At 41.9% G+C, this 20,555-nt stretch overlaps 1 protein-coding gene across 3 annotated transcripts in view; it reads left to right on the forward strand.

Annotated features, from left to right (window-relative positions):
- The window catches only part of MAP7D2 (MAP7 domain containing 2), a 77,404-nt gene extending 60,217 nt beyond the window's left edge, over nucleotides 1-17,187 (forward strand). For 2 of the 3 annotated variants that reach the window (XM_066619789.1, XM_066619791.1), the window contains 11 exons: nucleotides 573-721; nucleotides 2,351-2,478; nucleotides 3,484-3,728; nucleotides 5,086-5,212; nucleotides 6,312-6,516; nucleotides 7,314-7,418; nucleotides 8,103-8,156; nucleotides 10,629-10,707; nucleotides 11,723-11,909; nucleotides 14,932-15,207; nucleotides 15,648-17,187. In XM_066619789.1, the coding sequence (XP_066475886.1) occupies nucleotides 573-721; nucleotides 2,351-2,478; nucleotides 3,484-3,728; nucleotides 5,086-5,212; nucleotides 6,312-6,516; nucleotides 7,314-7,418; nucleotides 8,103-8,156; nucleotides 10,629-10,707; nucleotides 11,723-11,909; nucleotides 14,932-15,181 (1,529 nt within the window). In that variant the 3' untranslated portion in view covers nucleotides 15,182-15,207; nucleotides 15,648-17,187. The remainder of the gene's footprint in view (nucleotides 1-572; nucleotides 722-2,350; nucleotides 2,479-3,483; nucleotides 3,729-5,085; nucleotides 5,213-6,311; nucleotides 6,517-7,313; nucleotides 7,419-8,102; nucleotides 8,157-10,628; nucleotides 10,708-11,722; nucleotides 11,910-14,931; nucleotides 15,208-15,647) is intronic. The other variant, XM_066619790.1, reaches the window with a different exon arrangement.
- Nucleotides 17,188-20,555: the final 3,368 nt, after the last annotated feature.

Raw genomic sequence — 20,555 nt, forward strand, 5'->3', positions numbered from 1 at the left:
TTTTTTTAAAAAAAATTATAAAACAAAGATTCACAGTGAAGTTTTTAAAGTTAGATACTCTAAAAAGTATCTATCCTTCCTTTGGATTCAGGATTTTGAAAATATTTGTGCTATTGCTCTTTACATACTTGTTGGGAGCTAAGCAAGAGATTATATATGAAGATCACCTACCCAGTAAAACTATTTTAATTCAAGGTTATCTTTAAAACTAATACATTGCCAGTTTTAGAACTGTTAACTCTGTACTTGGAGGAAATGATGTCTGCCCATGAAAAATTAATCTTAAACATTTAACATTTCTCAGAACAGACTCTTGATCTGTATAAAGATTGTCCTGATTTAAAAACCTACCAAAACAAACTGATATTTCCATGTCTAAATATTGATATGAACATTGATAATTTTAGTGAAGGAGTTTGGAAATACGTAGTGGTCATATAAACAGAGAAAATGTGGTTCATTAATATGTTTGAGTTTGTTCTGTTTCTAATAAGACTGCTGTTTTTTCCCTTTTCTTTGCTTCCTTTGTCTATGCTCCCTGTTGATCTTGCTATTGTACTATAACTCTTTAGTATTCCATATCTGTCCTCGTGTAGCACCAGCTAGCCCTCTTAAATCTCCTTACAAGCCTTCCCCCACCCGAAGTGCAGAGAGAAAGAAGGCACTTTCTCCTTCCACCTCTGATGCAATGAAGGGAGCAGCTGTAGCTGAAGTCTCACAGGTGAGTTTGAAACTTTGTGAACCAATATAGTGTGTTTTGTATGTTGGTTGGGTATTTTGTATGTAAGACTTAAAGAAGATTCTCTCTCTCTCTCTCTCTCTGTATCCACTCTGTTTCTTCCATTCCTCAGAACATCAGCAGTTTTTTAAAACAAGGAAGCACCATTACATTGAACAGTCACTTCAGTATTGAGGGAATCTTCATTTCTCAGTAGTCATGCTGCACACCTATACTCTGTCCTCCTTATAAGTACACTGTACATAATTTGTTACAGTGTACTGTCTTCCAGAACCTTTTTAGAAGAGAGAAAAATTCTCTGCTAAATTATCTATAATGATGCACTAGTTCAGCTTAACTTGTTCTTTTAAAATGTCAATTAAGCACAATAGCTTATATTAGAAGAAGTAAATACCATGTTAGTAGCATTTTACATCTCACCTTTACTATATATTTTTTAAAAAGTAATAGAAATGCTAATTGAGATAGATTTTAAGGCCATTACCTTTTAAGATTTTTTGCTGGTATCGTAGGCTTGTTTTGTGTCTTGCAGTTTAATTGGAATGGCAATCACTAGTTCATGAATTGGACTGCAGTCTTATACACACTTTCCTGGGAATAAGCTCCATTTAACACAATGGGACTGACTTCTGAGTAGACCTGCTTAGCTTGCACTGTTAGATAATGTACAAATCCTGCTTTCCATAGACTCCTGGGGTACCATTGGGATTGTTTGATCAAACATAATATGACCCAAATGTTCAGAATACTTGCATCCAGTGGCATCGCTACAGGGGTGTGGGGGGTTGGGGCCACATGAGGTGACGCACACAGTGGGGGACACCACTACAGGCTGAAATTTTTTAAATCTTGGTATTTTCAAATAATTCCATCATGTTATATATCAACTGATACATAATTTCATTCAGAATGCAATGAAACAAACCCTGTTGAAATATCTATGTTCTATCAAATGTTATAGATAAAAAACCAGTGGGGTGTGGCAATGGTATATCACCACACAAACTGCTCAGGGCATAGCCCTGCCTACTGCATGGGAGGAGGTCCATTTTAGGGGTGATCTTAGTTGGCAACCTTCAGTCTCGAAAGACTATGGTATCGCGCTCTGAATGGTGGTCCTGGCACAGTGTCTAGTGTGGTTGAAAAGGCCGATTCGGGAGTGACAATCCCTTCCACACTGGGAGCAAGTGCAGGGTAATGGAGGATTGCAGAGGGAGAGGGGATGAGGGTAATGGAGGATTGCAAAGGGGGAGGGAGGAGAGAGGGGGATTGTGGGTAATGGAGGATTGCAGAGGGAGAGAGGGGATGAGGGTAATGGAGGATACCTTTGCAATCCTCCATTACCCACAACTCCCCCTCTTCTCCTTCCCCCCTCTGCAATCCTCCGGCCTTTTCCCACCAAGTGATGAAAACCCTAGTGAGACCACTGCATGAATGAGTTAATAAAATTTAAGCAAAGTTCAGTGGCATTTGGATGGTCAAAAAGGAAAAAAAAAAATTTGCGATTTTTACCAAACATTATCCAGTTCAAAAATCTGTTTGTTAAACTTACCTGTCACTGAAATATTGTTGTGATCAGATCCTAAAACAACCTATGTGTTTTCTTTTAAGCATGAGAAGAAAAAGAAAGAGAAACGCCCCACATCATCTGGTGCATCTTCTGGTTTAGGATCACCTCTTAGAAGATCTGATTCTCCAGCAGCCATGTCTAAAAGATCAGCATCACCTGCAACTCCTAAGTAAGAATATTTTAGTAAACTCTGAGGTTGAAGGAAATTTGAGGCCTCGTTTGGAAGCAACCACAAGAGTGATAATGGGATGGTGCTCCCTTTTGCATGTTGTCCTGAGATCAGCCTCCCCCAACACCAGTTTTCCCTCAGTCATCTAACTACTTCTGAAGCAACCATGGAATAGGACTTTGAGCTTGGAGGAAATATTCTCAAAGCTTATTTTTCCACAGTGAAAGGAAGAATGGCAAAGGTGATTACCTAAACTTCAATATAATTAAATGTATCTAAAAAGATACATTTCCACTAAGATACTGTTTCCACTAAGTAGTTGGTCCATGCAGCCTCCCATTGTCCTAGGACTTTTAGTGGCCTGACCAGTCAGATTCTCCCATAAAAGAAGCAAAAGTGCTGGGTGTGGTTTCTACCTTTCCAGGCTAGTAATTTCAAGGCAGAAGCCCCTGTCTTCTGTGACAATTGTTCTTAGTCAAAATGGGGCTGTTCTGGTAATGGTGCTTCTCTACATTCCAAAGTTTTTTTTTCTTGAGTAATACAGTTCCACCATGGTTCTTGCATGTGCATTTTCTGTGAAAACTATTCCCTTGGCTTTTCATTGCTGCATCAAAGTTTCTTTCCTTTTCAAGTAAGTACACTTAACATATTTTTCATGCTATGTGAACTTAACAAATCAAGAACAAGTCAAAATTGCTTCATGACAGTGTAATTTGTGTGAACAAGTCCTTTATAATTAATGATAATGATAAAATTATCATTAATTTTAGCTTGTGCAATTACTGACTGACATCATCCCTGTTCCTCCCAAATCTTTTTAGTCACAGTCTTGTCCTTGCCTGAGAACAGCCTGCAAGCCTAATCCTCATTTGGTATCTTACTTGCAAAGTCCCATTTCATTGATAAGGGTAGTAAAAACAACCAAAGTTGCAATAGACTATCCACTGACTGCTTTCTGGATTCTGTTAATACAATTTTCAGTTATTTAATTTGAATTGCATTTAGAACCACCACAAAGACATATCCTCCGTCTCCCAAAACTACTAAACAGTATCCAGCTTCTCCTGTGAAACATCGCACCACTTCAAATCTCAATCAAGAAACACCTAAAAAGAGGGCAGAAAAACATAAAGACAATCAGAGGGAAAATATGAATCAGAAAACGCAAGTGTCTCTAGCTGAAGAGGCTGCAAGACAACCTGTTGCTGAAAAGTCTGCGCCTTCTGCAGGAAAGGCAGAAAGCAGTGAAGGTGTGTCTTTTTAGCTTTTATTACAGAAGAATGGTTTGTTTTTTTGTTTTGGTGTGAAAGGTCTAGTACAGGGGTGTTCACACTTTTTTGGCTCGAGAGCTACTTTGAAACCCAGCAAGGCCCAGAGATCTACCAGAGTTTTTTTTACAATGTTCACGCCATCATAACATATAACATTTATGTGTACAATGTATGTTGGTGTACCTTGAGCCCCACTGAGTATAACAGGACTTACTCCTGAGTAGACATGCCTAGGATTAGGCTGTGAGGCTGCAATCCTAGCCACACTTACCTGGGAGTAAGCCCCATTGAGTACAATGGGCCTTACTCCCGGTGTTTCCTCCCTGAGGCACCTGAAGGGGGGGGTCGGCACTCCGCGATCTACTCATTTTGCCTCGCGATCTACCGGTAGATCGTGATCCACCTATTGAGCACCCCTGGTCTAGTAATTGTTACTTCCATTCTGGATTAAATTAACTAGCTAGATGATTTTTCATGCTTGAGCCACAGAAACTATAACCCACACTTGTGTGTTCCTGACTGTTCCCCTCAAACTGCCACCATAGAATCCTAAATTGGGCCTGGCACTACCCTTGAATTAGAGTAAATGAAGAAGGTAGATTGCTGTGTGCCCACTGGTGATGAAAAGGGATTTAGGAGCCTAACATCAAGCTACTGATAATTTTCTTGCTTTGCTTGTTGCTACACCACAGGCCTGTCAAAATGTAGTATGTCATATATACTGAAGATAATATGGGTTCTGGGCAAAAGAAAGCATAAGGTTTATTCATTGGTATAGTTATTTTGATATGCCTACCTAAACAGATGCTTCTTCTCTTGTCGCTTCAATGAAATGTGCAAAGCAACTCTTACTTTACACCAAATCATGAGAGAAACATTAGGAATTCTGCCAATTGATCTGAGCATCTGAAAAGATGCATTAATTGCATAAGATACTTTGCTGCCTCACTGTTCCAATCCAAGCTATGTCCAAAGTCCTACACTTCAAACACTGAACCACACATTACCCACAAACATGTACAATAAAATTCCCATGGTCGTTATTTCTTAAATCAAAACAATTTCAGAAAGGTAGTGGGTAATTTAAAGCAATTTTACAATCAAGACTTAATCCTTTCCCCATCTTTTCATCCACTCTCCTGCAACAAACACTTCTGGAACCTCTTTGGGGGAGTAATGCGTTACCATCCCTCTCCTCCAAATTGCCCCCTTTTTGATAATTTGCCTAGGAGGAGTTCAGGCATTAAGATGTTACACAAGCTTTTGTGCAATGTGGTGTTTGTCTCTAAGTTTCATACCAGTTATCTAATATTCTAATTTCAATAACATACACTAGGGAAATTTGTAGCAGGGACTACTGATGCTGAAGAAGCTACAAGAATTCTAGCAGAAAAAAGACGTCAGGCCCGGCTCCTGAAAGAACAAGAGGAAAAGGAAAGGCAGGAAAGAGAGGAACGTGAAAGGTATCTTTTTTTCTCCATTAACAATTTACATTTAAACCAGCTGATCACTGCTGCCATCAGGAGTCCTGAAATTAGATGCACCAGATGCATCTTGCAAGTCAACTGTTGGTGCTTTCACGTCTGTGATTTAAACTATGGTGAGCCCTTGCCTATGACCTCCAAGTACTGAATCCTCATAATTTGGGGCACATATTCTTTTTTTCAAATAAACATAAGTATAAATAGTACTGTTTCAGTGCCACGTTAAATGTAATACAACAGAAAGGCTGCTAGCGCACCTCTGTGGCACACTAGCAATGATTGCCAGGGCTTCCTCCCCCCCATTCAACTGGCAGCAGGTGCTTGCTGCCAGCTGATTGGCTGACTAGCCAGAAGGGGGCAGGACAGGAGAGCTGCCCAAGCGTGCGTGCATCTGGGCAGCTCAGTCCGTTCTTGGCAAGTGACTCCCGCCCGCCTGCCCTGTAGCTAGTCTGGGATTAGCTGGTCGCTCTGTGAGGGCCGGGTAGGAATTTTTAATCACCATCTAAATTGGCTCTAGGATGGTGGTTTTTTCGCCTACCCCAGACTGGCTGTGGACTGGGTTTGGGTTTTTGATATAGGTATTTAATGCCCTGGTCACTGGCGGTAGAAGTGCAGGGAGGGTAAGCAGAAGACCTTCTCAGTGTCCAATCTAAGTCAACAAGGACAGGGGGTGAACCAGAACTGCCCCCATTATGCCTGACCGGTTCGAGGAGGCAGGCTGACAAGCCCCTTGTCTGAACTTGGGGCCCTTGCAGAGGTGACCTGAAGGCAGAGCAGTTCTGCTGACTTATTCTCTTCGGGCAACGTTGAGAGATGGGCTTAATAACAATTGAGTTACGCCTGGATTTGGGTGTATGCCCTATGAGACTGGGGACAAAGACAGCTAGGGCCATTTCCCCCTAGTAGGACCCTGCACTTGGGTTGGGTTTTGTTTAGCCCTTTAGATGCCCTGTTGCAATGTTTGTATTCAGTAAAGTGGCCCATTTTAATTCCAGACCTGTTGTCGGCTGTATTTATTTGGGGAATGCATGGTAATGTCTTCCTACTAGTCTATAAAGATACTGTTTTGATTTTGAAGGCTAGAGAAAGAAGAGCTGAAAAGGAAGGCAGAAGAGGAGAGAATTCGACTGGAGGAAGAGGTCCATAAGAGAGAGGAGGAACAAAGGCATGAACAGGAAGAGGCTAGGAGAAAAGCAGAAGAAGCAATGAGAAGAAGAGCCGAAGAAGAACGTTTACTAAGGGAGAAGCAAGAAAAGGAATTACAGGCTATGATGGAGTCACAGGTATGGCTTTTTAAGCTACAAAAGCACATACTGTACTAGGTAAAGTGTTCTGACTATGCACATATGATGGATGTCTGTTGTTTCAATATGAAACCTAGCATTCTAACATTTATTGTAATAGACAGTAAGTCTACAATGCAGTACCTAACTTTTCTGTAAGTTTTTCTTTCCTTAAGTAAACATACAAAGCTGCCTTATATTATACCAACTAAGAACCAAGTCCATCTTAATTGGTAGTGTCTGTTGAGGGTTTTGGGCACAGTTCTTTCTAAGCCCTGATACCTCTGGTCCTTTAATCCCTGGAGGTGGCAGGAAAGGAACCTTTCACGTACTCTACCACTGAGCTTAAGTACAGCATTTGTGATGTATTAATTTAGAAAATGTTAAACCCCTAATTCTGTACTCATTGCCCTTTAAAATAGCATGCATGCTTAAATGCTACCGTCAAATTTTCTCATCACAGCATGGCTGTTCCTCTGTATGGTGAGGGTTTCATACTGCTGAGAGATCTGTGAGGTTTACTTCTCATGCAGATTTGTTGGATCACATAGGAACTGCTGAACCTTTCTGGATGTATTTCCTACATGATGTGGTGGATTCACATAGAAAGATTAGTTGAATTCTCAGAATCAAACGGCTTCCATAACCATACAAATACATTTTTGGGTGACACATTGCTAGCACAAAGTTTGAATTGGGCATTAGAATTTGAGGAAGGTAGCCTACTTGTATCTCCTATAGGCAAGTAATCTTTAAAAAGAATAAATGCCCTGTGTTCCCTTGTATGTTTTAATTAGAAAGAAGCAGCAGAGGCAAAGGCCCGGGAGGCAGCTGAACATCTGCGTTTGGAAAGAGAACAAATCATGCAGCAGATAGAGCAAGAAAGACAGGAGCGAAAGAAGGTAGCAAGTTCATATTGGGTGTAAAAGCGTATTTACTTTTGATGTTGTTTGCAGGAGTATATGAAAGTCATTCCTATATAAGATCTTCTACATAAGAAAAGTGTTAGGGGATCATGCTGAACTCCAAATGTTACATGGAAAAATTCATTGCAGCTCCTGTCCAGAAAAGTATCTTTTTCATCTTTACTTCCAAGATGCCAGTGGCCAGTAGTAGCTAACACTGGGATTGATCTTTGTATGTGTTGCAAACTGATTATATATGAACATTAGACTCATAATACTTGTTCCCAGTCTAAAACCACAACCTAATTGTGCATATTTGTGCATAGGTTGTGCATCACAACCTAAGAGCATATTTATGGCACACGTGGTAATTATGTTTCACCTGATGTTGTAGAACTAGTAGCTCATCTCTACATCATTGCATAGTTCACTACCCCAAGAAAATTATACCCCAGAGTGGATTGGTGTGGGTGACCATGTGACCTTACTTTAAGAGATCGTCCAAAGATTTGTGACATCATTTCAGACCTGTGTGCATTTAACTTCAAGGAAAGCTATTAGAAGAAACGCTACCACTTTCTATGCATATACTGTATTGCTGCCATTTCAGTCTTTTGGACTTGAAAGGCAAAGAGCAGTAAAGAAGTCACATGTACTTTTTGTGTTCTGGTTTGTTTTCAGAGAATCGATGAAATAATGAAAAGAACAAGAAGAAGTGAAATGTCAGACATGAAGGTATGGAACAGAATCCTATCCTTGGCTGGGATGTGCATATAGAAATTTCAAAGTTCAGGATACAGCAAATCTGATCACCCAGAATCATGATTTGAGTTTCCAGCTGCAGTTTAACAGAATGGCCAGCTTTGAGTCTCTTAGGGGTCACAGTTTGTAGGCAAATTGTCTTTCATGTAGGCAAGGGAATAAAGTAGCTACAAAATATGGCCAAGAATAAGACTGCAGTTATGCTTATAACTATGAAAATCAGTTTCCTGTGCCTTGTATCTTAGGGTCAAACTGCACATTATATGCAGCAATTTTCCACCATGGAAATTTCTCTCTCCATGGGGAGACCAATGTTGGGCAGACAAACTGCAGGAAGGGAAAGGTTAATCAGCCTCCCCCCTCCTCTTTTTCTCTTGATTGCAACTTCTGTGACTATTTTTCGGGAAAGGGGTAAAAAGTCAACAAATGGGGGAACAAAACACACAGTTGCCTATAATGTGTAGTTTGGCCCTTAGGGCGCAATCCTAACCCACTTTCCAGCACTGGCATAGCTGTGCTAGTAGGGTATGTGCTGCATCATGCAGTTGGGAGGCAGTCAAGGAGGCCTCCTCAAATTAAGGGAATGTTTGTTACCTTACCTAAGACCTACATTACCCTTATGTCGGTGCTGGAAAGTGGGTTAGGATTACACCCTTAATTGCTTTTGCTGCTTTTTTCCAGTTGGTTAATTTGCTGGTTTATAACCAATGTAATGAAATGAATGTTATCAAAAGAGACCTGAACAGCATGAATTTCTGGGGCTGGCTAGTGTATGCTTTTCTGTTCTACGTTTGCAAGGACAATTGGTGAAGGGAGGGGACTATACTGAATCCCCTGGCTATTATTTCTGCAGCTATCAGCACAAGGAACTGGAGAAAGGACAGGCAGGGACATAATACCTTTGTCTGCCCAGCATTGCCCTCTAGGTATGCTGTGTCCTTGCCTTTCCGTTGGCTGATCTTTGCTTTAAAAAAACAAATGTATTGGGCAAAAACTCTGTGACCTGGCAGAAGTTGGCATGTGGGGCCTCTCCGGATCACAGGAGACTGTGCTGGCACAACAAATACTTAAGCAGCACCTATGTTTCCAATAGGGCAGCTGTGTTACAAGTGTCGTGCTGAAAGTTCTCATTTGTCCAGTCACATAGAAAGCAGAGGTGAGCAGAATTCAGACCTGAAGGGTCTGTTTTCTTTATACTAGAACTCCAGTGCCCCCTAACCAGAGCCAGGTGCAAAGTACTGGTTCAGAGCAAATATATGTAGAATTAGGGAGCAGGGGTTCTTCTGAGCAGGAAGCTTAGCCCCAGAATTGGTTTTTAGTACCAGAACTGAGCTTAACAGTCTTTTCACACAAAAATCTACATTCCTGGTTCGCACACCCACAAGTTCCCCCTCCCTTCTTCATTTCAGCAGCATAATTTGGGAATAAGAGGCATTTTGTTGCTGCTGCTGGTAAACATTTGGGAGTCATAAAGCCTTGCAGACTACTGCATAGCGACAGGAGATTTACTGTAGATTCTGATCTAACTTTTGTTCATTCTTGGTAGAGAATACCAAGCGTATTCTTGGTAAGAGATGGATGCCTGTTGTGAAGTAGCATACTGCAGGCAGGCAGGCCTGGTGTTGACATATGGCCTGCTTGGGCAGTTGTTAGGTCCACTGCTGACATCTGCCCAGGTGTCTCACATCAGGGAGAATTGGGCTCAGCTGCTGGTGACTGCCATTTTCTTCCACAATGCTCTAGCAGTGGTTTTCAAACTTTCTGGGAGATTAACTCCTTAAGTCAGTCTTTGTGGAGGAGGGGCGAGGGCATCACTAAGGGGGGCAAGGGGGTGCTTTTACTCACTTAGGGGTGCAGCAGTCTCCAGGAAGTGCACAGAGACCTGCAAAGCACTCCGCAGGGCTCCCCAAGGCTTGGAATGTTGAGAAAAAAGCAAGTGCAAGCCACCTCCTGGCATTTCTCAACATTTCGAGCCTCAGGGAGCCCTGCTGAGGGCTGCACGGGACTCTCTGCACCTCCTGGAGCGTGCTGTACCCCTAAGTGAGTAAAAGTGCCCCCCCTAACGAAGCAATCCTGGGGATCACGTCGCTGCCTCTCCCCTTCCCCTGCCCCTTAAAGGGACAGGGGAACCTTGACATGAACTGGTGGGTATCGCTGCCTTAGAAAGTGATGCTACCTCAGACTCATTGTGGAGAAAAATGTGGTGGCTATTAACCACCATGAAGAGCACCTTTACTGCCAAGGTACGACATGCACCCCAAACCTTTAAGGGCCTATTAGAGGGTACTTAGGCCTCCTCAAGCCTGGAATTGGATCTGTGTCTGTCTGGGTATTTAGCATAGTTTAGCAAAATTTAACTGGTAAGATTTAGAATGATGTTGTTTAGTCCATCTGCTTCTCTTAAAGATTTACAGTCCAATCAATTCAATGTGCTTTATGATACAGACGGAAGATTCAAAACCAGAGGTGCCATCTACTCTGAATGTTGACCAACAACCAAAGCCACTTGCTATCAGTCAAACAGGTAAAAAATTTTTGTAACCCCTTCTGAATCCATATCTTGCTGACGTGTGCTAGATATGCTTTCTGGAAATACATTCATAACGTAATATAGAGTTTGTGCTGTTTAGGAGACACTTGCCCCATCTCATCTCCAAACCTCTACAAATGGTGACAATGAGAGCATGTCTCAATTTGCAGGATCATAATATGCCAGTTCCATATATAAATGCAGCATCTCCTAGTTCAGCATAGGATTCCATGCACCATGGTGTGCCATGCAAGATAAAACGTTAGCCTGGGAGCCACTCCTGATCCCAGCTTTTGTAGAGCTCCCAGGAAATAAACATTGAACAGCCCAATGTTAGTATATCAAGATTCTGTACTCAACCATTTTAGAACCTCACCATGTATTAAACTTGCTACATGAGTGCAGCCTTTCCATGTGAGAATTTTGAAGACTTCCCCAGCAGTAGGCAGAGAAAACTAGGGGGGGGGGGATATAAATTGTATTCACAGTTAAGAGGGGCTGCTGCTCACATTTGTCCAACTTTTGTTTATCTGCCTTCTACTTACCCTGAATTCTTAGTGACTAATTTTACCTATTAGGGAGACAAGCAGGGAAGTTTAGCTGCTATGAAGAGACAATAAGCAGTGGTCAGAGAGAGGAACTGCTGCTCCTGCTCTTGCTGTCTCTCTGTGTGTAAGTGAGAGAGAGTGAGAGTGATTTCTATACTCTCCAGTTCTCTCTGCCTAATGGTGAGGCAGTTTGCCTTCATTGCTCTCACACTGCAGGTGTAGTATCCAGATTCTTAGGCAAGGCAGATTCAAACTTACATACTTTCTCCTCAGAATGGAAAGATATAAGAACTTCATCTACAGAACTTTTTCTTGCCTGCTTGTCCATAATGTTTTTTGAGAACAATCTGCACCAGAAATTTAGGAACTTGTAATGGATCACTTTTGTCTTTAACTTTGTAACTTAAAAATCTTTGTGTGTTGCATTCCTTTCCATAAGTCACACTGAGATTCTTTTACAGGAATGAATGGACTGACAAACTGCAAAGAAGATAAAGGCCTAGGATGCCCTGTGCCTAATTCTTTCCCTCGTGATGTATTTTCTAATGGACTTAAACCACTCGTGGGTCTTATTCAACTGGAGGCAGTAGATGGAAAATCTAATAGCATGGATGATTCAACAGATGAAGTTCAGTCCATGGATGTGAGGTATATGACATTAAAACATGTTTGGCCAGAATCCAACAAAGCCATGCAACTGGTTTTGTCTGCCTGATGCTGCTTAAAACATGTTCATTTTTATGACATGGCATGGGGTCTGTTTCTCAAAGTTAAACAAAAAAACTCATTAGATTTGTACAAGTCTTTGTATGTGGCTTCAAATACCTCTTTGAATCCTGGCCCTTTTAATCTGAAAAATTCATTTATTGTTCAATGAAACAAACCATGCCAAAGCTTTGCATTTCTTCCACTTCATTCCTTTTCATGAGCACCTGTGAACCACTATTTGATCCTCCAGTTGTTTACTGAGCAGCAAAATGTATTTACTATCAAAGTTTCCAACTTGGGCAGCCTGAGCCTATGAATCTTTATTCAGAAGTTCCAGTTAGTGCAGAATGTGGCAGAATGGGACTTGGTGGGCTGATCCTGCCATACCATTGTTCCAGCAGCTACAGTGGCTGCCTGTTCCTTTCCAAGTCCAATTCAAGGTGTTGGTGATGACCTGTAAAGCCCTCTATGGCATAGGTCCAGGATACTTCAAGGATTGCCTTCTCCCATATAACACAGGCCAACACACGTTTTGCTTCCTTAAACATTACACCAATTCCTGGGTATATTTGGGGTGCCGATTCCAAAAATGGCATCCTTTTTGCCCTATCACGTCTAGGTTTGGAGACACGGCATAGCCTCATTAGTGAATGGTTTGAGCAGCTTCCTCATGAGGAAGCCTACACCATGTCTTCCTCATGAAGAAGCTGCTTGAACCATTCACTAAAGAGGCTATACTATATCTTCCAAACTAGACGTGATAGGGCAAAAAGGATGCCATTTTTGGAACTGGCACCCCAAATTCATATCAAACCACCATAAAGTTTGGGAAAAAATTTTCTGACCCTCAATTTTGTAGGCCCGTGTAATCTTACATGCCCCCAACAATAATAAGAGAGTTCTGCTTAGAGTACAGCTGCCATCTGAAACCAAGGAGATGGCAGCAAATTGTAGGGTCTTTTCTGTTGTGGCACCATGTTTCTGGAATCAGTTGCCAGAATTTTAATTGTATACTACCATGAACATAGGAAATGTGGTATACAGGTCCAACCTTGTTATACATGGATTTTTTATACATGGATTTGACTCAACGTGAATGGCCCCTGCAAATGAGAAGGAATGTGCTGATCCCTTGAGAAGGGGAAAAATGCATCCCTTTAAAATCACAGTTTAAAAAAAAGAGAGGGCTTTGAGACTGCAGCCATCAGTCTCTCTCTGGGCTTCCCTCTGAGCCAGGGACTCCTTTTCCCTCTGAGCACATGAAAGAAAGATCATAACTTTGCATTGTTGGAAGGGAGGGGTGGGAGTGAAGCCTTTCTACATGTCTGAAGAGAGAGTGACTGATGAATTGTCTTCTTAATGACTCCATCTTACATCACTAAGGTCAGCAAGGATGTTTTTTAATTGCCCAGCAAAGAGACATTGTTTTTTAAATGGATTTGCTTTAATGTGTTTTTTGCCATCCACTTGAGTTCTAGGAACCAAACACTTGCGAATAAGGAGACTCAGAGCCCGATCCTGTGGTCAAGGCGTGGACCAGTCACAAATGTGCCATAAGGCACATTTGCGGGGCTTACCGCTGGGCTCCCACCGGAGCTGGCTCGGCTCCGGCCAGTGGTGAGCCAGCGCACGGCGGGCACCTGGGTTCCGCAGCCCTGTGGTCTCCGTGACCGCTGGGCTGCAGAACAGGAGATGGGGGCGTGGGGGAGGCGTGGCCAGGGGGGTGAGGGAGAGGCGGGTCCGCGGAGCCGAGCTGCACAGGATCCAGGGCACTCGGGCAGGGCTGCTCGCCCTACACGAGCACCTTCACTTTAGCGGCGACCAAACAGTCTCCACTAAAGTGAATAGTCCCATTGCGAGACTGCTTCCTGCGGTAGCACGGGAGGCGCTGGATCTGGCGGGAGCCCTCCATGGAGCTGCTGGGTCCCGCAGCTCCCGGCAGCTCAGGATTGGGCTGCCCACCTGTATAAATCTTTTAAATAAGTAAGGGTGCAATCCAAATTGCATCCTAGGGTGGCGCAAGTCCCTTGCACTGGCCTCTGGGTGTCACAAAAGTGCAGTAAGTCACTTCTGTATCACCACATCTGGCCCTGCTGCACCAGTAGACAGTTAAGTATGTGCTGGTCTGCCTCGGCCAGTGCAGGGGTTGGGGGAGAGCAGGGGGTGGAATGGGGGCTTTCCAGGGACTGAGGGCAGGCCGGGCCTAGGAGAGGGGTGGTGCCAGGATCCGGCACATAGGCCAGATCCTAATCCTCCTCGTAGGTGGCCCAACCTAGCACTGGGCCGCTTGGATCTGCGCCACCTCTTTAGGTGATGCAGATCCGAGTAGCCCAATTTGGGCTGCTGCCATGCAACATGGACTAAGGGGAAGTGATTCCCCTTGCCCTGGGTTGCGCCATAGCCAGTCCCAACCATGTGCTGGATATCGCACCGGCCAGCCAGTCTGCCTGTTCTAGTGCAGGATAGGATTGGGCTGCCCATCCCACTATGTTCAAGTAAGGCTTGCTTCCAGGTAACAGGATAGGATTGCAGCTTTATTCAGTTCCTTGGCTCATAGTAAGAGGAAGTGGGTAAGAGGCACTTTTTCAAGTGGGTGCTCCTTTTTTTTAGCAGGGGGAGAGTAACTGGTCCACCTCACCCCAGCACTGTCTGTTCTAGTGGCTGACTGCTGGTATTCATTTGCATCTTTTTAGATTGTGAGCCCTTTTGGGACAGGGAGCCATTTAGTTATTTGATTTTTCTCTGTAAACCGCTCTGTGAACTTTGGTTGAAAAGCGGTATATAAATACTGTTAATAATTAATAATAATCATAGTGTACTTTTAGGTACTCTGATCCTCACTGCTTTGATCACCTGAGGTCATACTTCTAAAAACTGATATTTTAAGTTGCCATGAATGTCATTCACTAAATGGGGCATAAAACTACATGGTAGAAACATGGTTCGTTTCTTCTTTATACAGTCCTGCTTCAAAAGAAGAACTTATATCCATCCCTGAGTTTTCACCACTGAATGAAATGATGCCTGGTGTTTCTTTGGACCAAAATGGATCAAATAATGGAAAGGCTCTTGAAGATCTTCTAGATTTTACTGGCCAGGCCACTTACCCAAAGTTATCAAGTGAAAGCATTAGCATAGATGATTGTAATAAAAACCTGATTGATGGATTTAATAGTCCAGGACAGGAGACAACTCTCAACACTTTGTGTTGACAAAGACACTGCTAATCAGCAATAAGGTACAGTATTCTTATGAAGTTAACTTTTTTGCTGCCACTATCTCTCGCTTTCTGACTGCCAAGAACCTACACTACACAGAAATATGGTGCAACACAGAGAGCTGTTTTGTTTTTCCTTTTGTGGGTAAGGAAGAAAGGCTAAAGATATGAACTGGGAGCTGTTCAATAACTGGGAGTTAACAATTACTAGAAAACAGATTAACAATTAGTGAACAGTTTCATTAAGTGAACATGTAGATTACAAATAGTGGCTATAAGGAGTTAGTTTCTTCCATCATGTTTGCTGGATTTTGTGTATTTTTCAGCTTTCTTATTGTTTAGGAAATTGGAGATGAAATTTAGAGCAAGTAAATGCAAATTGCACAAAATGCATAAGAGAATCTGAAAGTGAAATATTTAATTTACATAAACTCACTGCTATATTTGTTTCTGATTGACAGAGACCATTATTTGGAGGATATAAACACTCCCAATGCTGCTGTCAGTAAATTAAGAGCTTGTCATTCGAAAAAGCTGCTGCAGTCCTCAACACTGGATATCATGTTACCTGGCACTGAATTTACTGTCTTCCTTGTGCATTGTTGAATAACTAGCCATTTTGGTAAAGAGTGGAATCTTCTGTTTTGACTGGTTTCAGGGAATATTTGTGCGAGTTTTTGGTTTAGAAATTGAGCTTCAGCTGCTAAGAAAATTTTTGGTATTAAATGTATATCTCATTGGGCCCCCAAGTGAGCCCATACATTTATTTTAATTTGTCATTTTTTTAAAGTTGTGTCATGAAATGATCAGGATTTTTTGTTTTATTGAAACACATTTAAACAAAATAGTGTGTTATGTGTTTATGGCATGTCTGTCTCTTTAGTTTGTTTATACCTTAGAAAAATATGAATTTTTTATGCCATTGTTGCAGATGTTTAGTCACAAATCTTTAACTGAGAAGGCTTGAAGAAAAATATGCAACTGCTGGAAACCAAGGGGCTTTCTTGCAGACTCTGGAGCATAGGGTTATCCCTCATTAAAATATGGCATATAAAACTATTTTTATGTTATTATGTTGATTTGTCAGCACCTTTTTTGGCAACGAAGTGGAGCAAGCACAACTGTAGTGCTAAAAGAAATAAGATCTTATCACATGAGCCTTTATAAAGCATATTTAATTTTAACTGTGTATGTAAAAGACCAATACCCTTAATCACATGTATTGTATAAGCAACAGTTGTATGGGGACCAGGCTGATATACTAATGTTCAAAATACAGCATCCGTTATCACGATCATGTAGTTTTCATTCATGGGATTTGCTCATATCCCACCATTCAGCAACATGTAATCAACAGCAAACAGTATATAGATATGGGCAGCAAGATAATATAAAGCATAACTATGAGTGCTGAAAGTTGTAAGATGTACTCGTGCAGCTCAATAGCCTATTAGTCTCTCTCACTCTACAGACATGAATGAAGAAAGTTCTTATTTGAGAGTGTATCGACATTCTGTATTCCATGCAAAGGACATGATCTAGTTCACTTAAGCATCCGAAGTTTCATTGGGAAAATTTAAAACTTCACTTAGATTTCTCCTATTGAAATCAACACAACTTGGACTGGATTGTACACAAGAAATTTCAGCTTTTGATGAATTCTAACTTTTATGCTGTATTCTGTGATGCCTAGAGGACTTTACACTTTTACACACAAACACACACACACACACACACAAATTCTTTTCAGGCTAATTGAAAACTTTTGTATGTCAGGGTGTGTTAAAAATGTAACGTGGCTCTGTTCTTGTGATTCTGAAACTGGCATCTGTTGAAAAGTAGTTAATGGAACTATGTGGTTATATACAAAAATGCTTACGATATTTATGTTGATGTATTTCAGCAAAAATTCTTTCTTGGTAACTGTGCAGTATGTTGTCGCATGGTACAGTGTCTTCCAAGTTAATTCTGCAGTTTTCCTCCTACACAATAAAAAAAAATCTGAACGTATTTGGCTATGATAGACTGTGGTGGTATATTTATGGGGAAAAGTCTATAAACAGAAAACAAATTTGAATTCCTACTTTGAGAATTCAGGTATTGAACAAATAGTTCTTGTATATGAGAAACAACCTACAATATGAAGAGTTTGCTAAGCACTGATTCCTGCTGATTGTTCCCTGCTTTCATTTGGTCATCCCTACCTGATTGTTTGCCCTTATGTGTCTGAGGCTTGCAGCTTTTCAGGCACTGAAATCTGTTTATTACCTGAAGAGAGAGAGAGAGAAAACAGTTTGTTTCTGTCACTATATTCTTCACACTGTCTCAGAACTGCTATAGGGGACCTGTAGGTTGAGGCACTTTTCACTGCAGGAATTGAAAACATGGTTTGTATCCTAAATAGCATGAGCACAAGCTGTTTCCCCCTCCCCCAGGGTAGCTGGAATCCCCTCAAACAGTTTGTAGTTACATGGGTAGATGCAAGGTGCACCACCTAGCAAATGGCACCTGCTCCCAGCCTATTTTGACCACAAACTGGAATTTATCTGAATGGTAAGTTGCTCTCATCATCCAAGAACAGGGAAAACCACACACAAGGGAGGTTGCCTTGGGAGAACCTCTGTTGCAGAATAATGGAGAGTCCCAAAACAAACCTGGAGGTCGTCTTAAGAAGCTGGACAGTAGTGAATGGAAGATATGGCAACAGACTCCCTCCCAAATGAACTGTAACCAAGCAGCTGAAAATAATAATAAATGTTTTAACAAAAGAAGAAATACTCCAAAATGAACAGGGGTGAAGTTATAAGGCAGCAGAGGAATCGCAGAATAGACAGGCAGCACAATTATAACCTTGAAGGGAACCAGCACAAGTCCCTTGCGCTGTCTCCTATGTGCTGTAAAGCACATTCATGACACCTCAGGAGTAGGATAGACCAGTGCACAGATGTGCGCTGGCCTCACAGAGCCAGCCTCATGCCCAGGGGAGGTAGATTTGTGCCAGACTGTGCAGACCAGAAAGGGGGTGGGAGAGCGCGGCAGGAGGGAGAAATGAAGGCAGGGAGGGGGCATTTCTGGGTGGGAGGAGGGTGCCCCGGGGAGGTAGATCAAGCCTTGGAGGGGGGTGGGACAGGCTGCGATGGCACAAGCCATCCCAACCCCTGTCCCTTTACCCAGCTTTACTCAGAATTGCACCTGTGAAATTATGGGTGCAGATCCAAGTAGCCCCATAGGGCTGCCTGGGGCATTTCTTGGGGTAATGGGAAGAAAATCCCCATGCTCTGAGTTGTGCCCCAGCCTGCACCAAACCCACGCTGAATACAGCACAGGCCAGTCAGCCTGCCTGTTCAGTGCAGGTTAGGATTGTGTCCTTAGTTAGATGGACTGGGCAAAGATTAGTAAGGAGGTTAAAATGCAAGCTAAATATAAAACAAATGACTACCTTGACTTTTCTGGTTACTTTCTCAGCCCTACATCTTTGCATTAGGCTGAGATTTTGGCCCTTGCACCCACACTTATCCAACCATTGAATCCAACATATTGGATACTCCAAAGTCAGACTTGGCCATTGCATTACATCATTCCAGAGACCCTTGATCCTCAAGAACATTTTTTTGAGGGGTGCCCTAAGGAGAAAGAGGAGGGAAACAGCTTGAAATTGTGTTCCTAAAGAAACAATCTATTGAAAGGTTCAGACAATTATGCAAAGCCATGGTTTGTCTAACTATAGTTAAGAATCCAAATAATGATTTGAGCTTCCAAATGCGTGGTAGACAAATCATGGTTTGTGATTCATATGAACATAATATTGTCATAAGTTCACTCTTGTTGCCATATACAGTAGCTTGTGAATTTGAATAAATTGTGAAACCAAAGTTAACTGTGGTTTGCTAACCAACTTCAAACAATGAGATCAGATGAGAACTCCTTGCCACAGGATGTGGTGATGGCGGCTGGCCTGGACGCCTTTAAAAGGGGATTGGACAAGTTTCTGGGGGAAAAATCCATTACAGGTTACAAGCCATGATGTGTATGTGCAACCTCCTGATTTTAGAAATGGGCTATGTCAGAATGCCAGATGCAAGGGAGGGAACCAGGATGAGGTCTCTTGTTATCTGGTGTGCTCCCTGGGGCATTTGGTGGGCCGCTGTGAGATACAGGAAGCTGGACTAGATGGGCCTATGGCCTGATCCAGTGGGGCTGTTCTTATGATGCTGGTTTGTTGGCCCTGAACAAACAAATTTATAGGCAGGTTCAGATTCAGAAATAGCGCAAAACCACGGTTTAGCTAAAAATATTGTGGTTTCATGTTAAGCATAAGCCATTTCTGATCCCCCTATATCAGGCACAAGGTCATGCCACAATTGGTGGCAACAAACAAGAAGTGTGCCTGGTTTGAAAATGTGAGCATTAGCAGAAAGAAAAAAGAGAGGGAATAAGGTTGGATACCTTTTTCTCAACCGAACATAAATTGTCAGGTGTAAGTTTTCTGTAATGTTTTGGTAAAAACTCATTTACAAAGTTTATATTCTATTCTTAATGTTCAAATGCAGCACAATTCTGCTTTGATGCTTAGGCTGGTAAAGGACAATGAAACAAAACTGTTTCTAGAACATTTATATTCGAGTTTAGTCAGCAAAATGGTTTTTGTTTTAGCTGGTTTTTTCTTAATTCTACTATAGCCAAAAGCATTGGATAATTCTTGTGGTTTCTGCAGTGGATTGTGACTCAGGTGAGTACATGGTCACAAAATATTTTAAGGCTGATATGATTGCCTTGAGGAAAGCACTCCATTGTTAATTCATCTCTTACCACACAATAACTAAACATTTTTACCAACTTTCCAATAATGATCCTTTCCTATAGTTTTCTCAATGTAAACTCTTGCCATCTCCAGCCCAGCTTTGTATTATAGAGGTATGGAAGCATCCATTTTTAGTCTTGCTGCTGCAGCAGATGCAATTTCTCTAATGCACAGCCCCCTGCTGGTGACTACTAATAAAACTCCAGACTATACATACCATCAAAAGAAGACACCTTCAACACAGTACATCTTAAAGAAAAATTAAGACTATTTCTATGCTGCATTTCAACAAAGTTTTCAAAACCGTTTACAAAACAAAAGAAATAAGCTTCTGTCACCAAAAGGCTCACAGTCTTTAAAAAAGGCACAAGGGAGATGCCAGTGGCCAGCCCCTGGAGAGGACACTTTCTTGGGATGAACAGGGGATGATTGCTTTCTCTTTTCTAAATATAGGATAACCTCATCATGAAATAGTTCCCCTGACAAGTTAGTAATGTTCAAATTGGACTTGGCCCTTAGTAAGCGCATTTAAGATAGCAGCACTGAACATCTGCTCATCACCAGCAGT

This window comes from Tiliqua scincoides, chromosome 3 (assembly GCF_035046505.1).
Source record: "Tiliqua scincoides isolate rTilSci1 chromosome 3, rTilSci1.hap2, whole genome shotgun sequence".
Taxonomy (NCBI): domain Eukaryota; kingdom Metazoa; phylum Chordata; class Lepidosauria; order Squamata; family Scincidae; genus Tiliqua; species Tiliqua scincoides.